We start from the raw sequence: 6601 nt of genomic DNA on the forward strand, positions 1-6601 counted from the left end.
TTAACAACAAATTTAATTCCGGTCGTTTTTGCTTATAATTGTTTCGAAAAAATTTTATTGTAATTTGTGAAAGGGACCATCAATATGAAGGTATTTTATTTATTGTACTAAATGAAATGTTTTTATATAATATCTCTGTGATTGGTGTATATTTTAATTGTAATTAATTTTATAAAGCAATATCTATATGAGATATTATATCTACTACAATTTGCAACTATATTACAGAAACAATATGTATGGTTACAACAAATGAACTTTCGATATCTGAATTTCTCAAGATCTGACGAACATTCATTTTTATGGAATACTACAGTGTGATCCGGATATATTACATGCGATCAAATTCTTTGTTTTCTTCGACTCAACGAATTATTTTTGTATTAAAACATTGAGAATGACCCGATCGAGGTTGAAACGTATGATATCATATATATATTTTTACATTTCCTTTATTATTCTGTTTTTACTTGTTGCGACTAATTATATGCTTAACTTGCGTTAATATATTTATATTTTTGCCATTACCAACGTTATATTTTAATTTTTGGCTCGTAGCCCTTTAATGTGACAGTAATTTTTTAATTTAATTTGTCGCTAAAATGAGACGATAGAAATTATTAAGAATAAATCTTTCTTTAAGTAAAAGTTCTTACACGGAAAGTACAATTTTGTTGAAATATTAAAGAATTTAGTTAGATGCAAATTTGAAAATAATTTTATCGGGACCATCAAAGTAATTAAATATATAGTAAACTCAAGCATGATTAGCACAATGCTGTGAAATATTTCAATATTCCAGAAATCAGCTTAAGCCTTCTATAATTATTTTGACAATCTAACGAAATTATTTTTAAATTTTGTATCTAACAAAATTTTTAGATGTTTTAACAAATCACTTTTTCCCTCTGTAAAATATAGGATATTTTACTTACATGGTCCAGAATGCTCCTGATTAAACCATTCCAAGTCCTCTTTTCTGGATTATAACTGCCATATCCATCAGTTACGAGTTGGAATATTACGCCTTTAAAATCTAGATATTCTGCAATTGCATTAACCAGATCGATGCAATAACCTTCATAGCGTTTTTGATCAATTAATACTCCTCGCGTTGAACCATCGATCACTTCCATAATGTAGGGTGCATTCTGAATCGGAGGAAGTTATTACATATTTCATATCTCCAAAAATATTTGTATACTTAATGAATTATGACTATAATAAATAAAAAACAGAGCTAAGAGAGAAGTTACTTGTAGAATAATTATATGTAACTTCATTGATTCATTCACTATTACGTATATCACTAATGGTATTATTAGTGATATACGACATTTCTATTTTTGTGCCAACTAAGAGAAATCATATATTGAAGCATTAAAGTAATATTATTAAATACAATATCGTTTTCCGTTCAATTTGTTCTTTTTTATACTTATTATATACTAAATATCTTTCTCAAACTATACATATATGTAATTTTAAAACTCTTGTAGTTTATGAATTACAAAATAAATTTACAAGATATAATTCTATTATTTAATGGCTAACAACACATAATCTTAATGTTAAGACTATAATTAACGTTGCTTAGCTGGCTCCCCACTTAACCAAATCTTAATGAATAAATTATTTAATAGTGCGCTATTTATGCGCTCTCAAAATTAGCAAAAAAATTTTTGCGCTCATTTAGCTAAAAAAAATTGCTTTGTAGGAAAAGCTGAATGGGCTGTCAGTCAGTCCCCATGTGTTAATAACAACAGATTAAAAAAATTAAATACACAGGATTTATGAGCTACTTATGCTTCTATATTTACATAGTTCCAATTTTTGCGCTGCATTCCTTAAGGCATTTCCCTCTTGGAGCAAACAGTCATATTCATCCCTAAGTTGTTTCAAAATTGCAAAATTACACTATCTAATTATACAACATACATCTTCGATTTATACGCTACTATTTCCAAGCAAATTCGATTTTTACACTACTACTCTATTTTACACTACTATAAGGGACTTCCCTCTTGGAGCAAACAGTAGTATTCATATCTAAGTTAATAAAAATTGTGAAAATATATATGCTTTAATTGTGCAAAGTATATTTTTTTTATGCGCTATGAATACTAAGCAATTGTGTTTCTATTTAAAAATCAGAGATAATAATGTAAAAGGGTTTTGGAGAAAGTAAAGGTCAAAGATACAATAAATCGGTAAATATAATAAATAGGATTAGTAATATTTTTGTTCTATTTGTTAACTCTTTTCTGTTTTACATACGGAAAGAATTTTTTTTTAGAATTTATTTTGAAAATATGATAGTCGTGGAACAACATTTTATTTCGAAGAATTTTAATGTAAATCTCTCTCATTCTTTAATAAAACTACAATAAAGTATAAAATAAGTTTGATTAATTTTACTGAAGTGCTAAAAATCTTTAAAATATTGTATTGTACCATAACTATCATATTTTCAGGGTAAATAAAAAAAATTCTCTCTATGCATAATTAGATAGTGTAATTTTGCAATTTTAAACGACTTAGGGATGAATATGTCTGTTTGCTCCAACAAGAGTGAAGTCCTGAAGAGATGCAGCGCAAAAAATGAAACTACGTGAATATGAAAGCGCATAAATAGCGCATTATTATATAATTTATTCATTATGATTTGGTTAAGTAAGAGGATCAGTTAGGCAGACATCTATAATTAATATGTCAAATAGTACTACGAACTTTGTGTACACTAATCTTGAATATCTTCTCTTCCATGAATCTTCTGTATATATAGATATCTTCCTCCTTCTTAATCTGTTTGACACCATTAAATGTATTCCAATAACCGGTTTGTATCATACCCAGTTGTCGAAAATTCAAGATTTTTACATTAAAATCTCGTCTACGACCATATTCATCAATGTACATAATGCCTGTTATCTTTCCTCTCTTTGATATCTGTATAAGACAAAATTTCGTACGTTGAAAGTAAAAATTTATTTTCTTCCGTTAAAAATAAATAATGAAGATTTGATATTAATTTTTCAATATTTTTTCGTGAATGTTCATTATTTGAATACAGTTGTGTTTAAGTAATGAACGTTGGCGCCGTTATTATGTCACATTTAATAGATTTCATGTGGCATTAAATTAACTTTGACGAGTTAATTTTTTTATGTAAGTGTATATAAAAATGTAAGAAAGTCGTTATTAATTAAATTACTTTTTTCATAATATGTTTTACGGCTTAAAGCCAAATTGTCATTTTTTTAATATATAAGAAATGATAAAGAAAGACTCCTTCTTACCTCTCGCATAACGCTAATAATATTAGGTCCTACTTGATACTTTCTAGTACTATTAGTACAAGAAAGTGGTATAGGATCAATGGACATATCTACTTCATTTTCAATATTTCTTGTATTTAGAGTCTCTAATGCTGTATGCAACAAAAATACTGCGTCATAGAGGACCGCTGAATCTAGCTATATCAAAATCGCAAATTAGTTCAAGTAGTTAATTTAATTTTATATAATTTTTTATTTTGAATTTTTAATATAAAATATCTGTGTCATATAACTCAATCTGAAATGTGAAAACGTTAAATGGACGTTGATCTGTCTGTTAGAATAAATAAATACTTTCTTTTCTTAAGTGCTTGCGCAACAAAAAATTGCAAAAATATTTTAGTCTTTCGTGAATATTTACTCATTGATATCTATAATAAGTAATAATCTTTTTTTGTTATAATTTTTTACTATCAAATGGCACTGACTGTTTGCAATTATTGGAGCGATTTGTTCGCACTCATTAATTTACTTGGTGTAGATCTGACTTAACGCGAGTTCTTAAGAATTGTACATATAAATGCAATAAGAGAATATAAACTTTTGAGATTATATTATAATATATTATATATATATGCTTATTGCTGATAATTAAGGGGGATTATTGAATAAATACCGAATCAATTCCTTCTATGTCATCATTCTCTCTTATGCTCAGTCCAGTGATATTAAAAGTATCTTTTAGCATCTCGATAATAGGTAGCATGGATGAATCCTATGATTTAATGGAATAATTATTTCAAAAACTATTTGTTTTCTAGCAATCGGAGATGCACAAGAATAACATATAACATTATGTTTTACCTATTCTATTTAATTTTCCTTAAATGTAATTTTTAAAAGTTTAACTAATCATTTTTTTTAATCATCAATTTGGCCCTATAATACGTGAAATACGCTTTTGAAAGTATCATGTTGTTATTTTTATAGTATATTTAATATACAGTACCAAATATGTAATTACGATGTCGAAATAATCTGCTAGTAAACTGACTTCCTTTGCCTGATAGAGCACTTCCATGATATTTTCCGGCTTAACATCGATAATTATATTGCGCACTGACAAATAGCGTATCTGTTTAAGCATTGAGTGATAATCCGGCCCTTTGTCAAGCTTCCATGCTGTATGTATAATCGGACCTTCCTTGTTTCTGTTTAGAATCAAAGTTTTCTGAAGACGTGACAGTCCTTCATCAGTTTCGTAAATCGCTGCGAATTTTCGCCAGTTTATTGAATCAATGACATCGGCGATAGCCTGTACAGTTTTGTTGATCAAAAATATATTACAAATATAGTAATTGTATTTCGAATGTGCAACATGTTATAAAAACCACGATTTAACTTGCATCTTAGCATAGCAGATTATCTTTGATTCTATTGAGTAATTATTCCGTTTAATTAATTAACTAAATATGCATCTAAAAATCACCATAAAAATAAATTGAATTATTACTTACCTTGTTAAACATGTCCAAGTTATCATAGTGTACATATCTACTATTTAGCTGCGAAATGATTCTTTTAAATTGCGACTAACCTGGCTGACTTGTTCACTGGCAGGGAATATGTTTATAGTCATTAATGATGAAGCCTTCTTTTGGTTTTTCTTTCCTTCGCTTCCTCGCCAAACATACTCTATATGGGGAATATCAAATCTCGCTGTAATGCTCGCAACTATGCCACTAGTATACCGACTTGAAGGCCCGAAAATGGCTGCCACACCTTCTTCAAGAAGTTCACAAGCTATGTAGAAAATAATACAATGTTGAATAAATAAATCAACACATATGTTTAAAATTAGAATAATTATGTAATGTAGAGCCTTCGTCATAAATCTGTTTTTCCAATTTCCTCGTTTATTTCTATAAAGAAATTTAAAAAAAAAGTAATTCTCTTGTTTCTTTCTCAAATAAACATCCCTTAATTTGATATTCATCCGAAGTTGGCCCTCAACTTTTGAAAAAATTAACTTTCTATAGATCATTCGATTGCTCATCGTTCGAACATGTATGCACATTTTGAATTTTCGTTTGCACTTTCTACGCTATAGAAAGTTAATTTGGTAAATGTTTACCTTTACACAGCCCGCCCCAAATGATTTTTCACCGACCTCGATGTTGACCTTGATCTGTAAGGAGGTCAGGATCATTGATTTTTTCCGTTACTCCATATTATCATTAAAAAATTATGAACATCAAGGTCATTGAGAAGTCATTTGAGGCAGATTGTGTAAAGGTATACATTTACCGTTAATTTTTTCAAAGGTAGGAGATGCCAATTTTACTCAAGTTAATTTGATAACACCTTACTTACATTATAATGTGTATATTATATATAATTATCAAGATAGTTCAAAAAGTTTTTAAATTTCTATCCTTGAGATTAAAATAAATGTGTTATGTTTAAAAATAGATTTATAATTATTAGAAAACATACATGTCAACATTACAGAATAATTGTCTCCTGGAATAATTGATCTTATCTCGTACTTACCAGCTATAGCAGTCATGAAGCTATTGGTATTGCCTTCGATGTACTTAATGACTGCTATAAGTTCAAATATGAATGTACGGTTTTCGTTTTTTGTGTCAGAGATTGCTTTTAAGAATACAGATTGAAGATCTTCTTCGCCTTTGTGAAAAATTGCTCCTAAAAATGTATTAATCAATGAAAAATTAATTAAAAAATTGATATGATATACAATATATGTATATTTGTTGTAAAGAATAAATATAAATTAGTATACTGAATTATTAATCAATCAATTTATCAATGATGATTATTTAAAGTAAAAAGATTTATATATTATCGCAAATTAATTTGCTCATTATATCTGTTAATAATTATTAGAGGAAAGTCGCCGAGACCGACATAGGCCTCCTAAAGTGACACCCCCTTATTTCTCAGGAACTAACTATTGCACTTTATTAATACTAATAAAATCATGATCTATTTAGCTAATTAAAGAAGTACAAACTTATAATTCATATATTTGTGGCTTATTTCTATACCAAATCTGCTAAAAATCAATTCTGTGAATCCGAGAAGAAAATTCTTACGGTGTTCTTTTGCAAATTGCGTAATTAAAATAATAGTGACTGTATTATTGATAATATTATGTTATTTTAAATGTTTATACACTGTTAGAAATTTCTCAATAAATTTTAATTATCATGTAAAGGAAGCATGTGGTTATGCACGAAATTAAATGTAATGAATGATGTAAATAAAAACTAAATTACAGTCGTCTTAAATGTGATGAA

General features: G+C 27.9%; 1 protein-coding gene across 1 annotated transcript in view; it reads right to left on the minus strand.

The window, feature by feature from the left end:
• LOC108764960 (glutamate receptor ionotropic, kainate 2-like) overlaps positions 1 to 6601 on the minus strand; it is a 16156-nt gene that overhangs the window by 7318 nt on the left and 2237 nt on the right. Inside the window, exons 2-8 of the mRNA XM_018513398.1 lie at positions 5832 to 5987; positions 4876 to 5081; positions 4288 to 4593; positions 3955 to 4053; positions 3300 to 3476; positions 2731 to 2949; positions 936 to 1151 (exon numbers count right to left, since the gene is read on the minus strand). Of these exons, the coding sequence (XP_018368900.1) occupies positions 936 to 1151; positions 2731 to 2949; positions 3300 to 3476; positions 3955 to 4053; positions 4288 to 4593; positions 4876 to 5081; positions 5832 to 5987 (1379 nt within the window). The remainder of the gene's footprint in view (positions 1 to 935; positions 1152 to 2730; positions 2950 to 3299; positions 3477 to 3954; positions 4054 to 4287; positions 4594 to 4875; positions 5082 to 5831; positions 5988 to 6601) is intronic.

Source organism: Trachymyrmex cornetzi, unplaced genomic scaffold, assembly GCF_001594075.2.
Source record: "Trachymyrmex cornetzi isolate Tcor2-1 unplaced genomic scaffold, Tcor1.1 scaffold468, whole genome shotgun sequence".
Taxonomy (NCBI): Eukaryota; Metazoa; Arthropoda; class Insecta; order Hymenoptera; family Formicidae; genus Trachymyrmex; species Trachymyrmex cornetzi.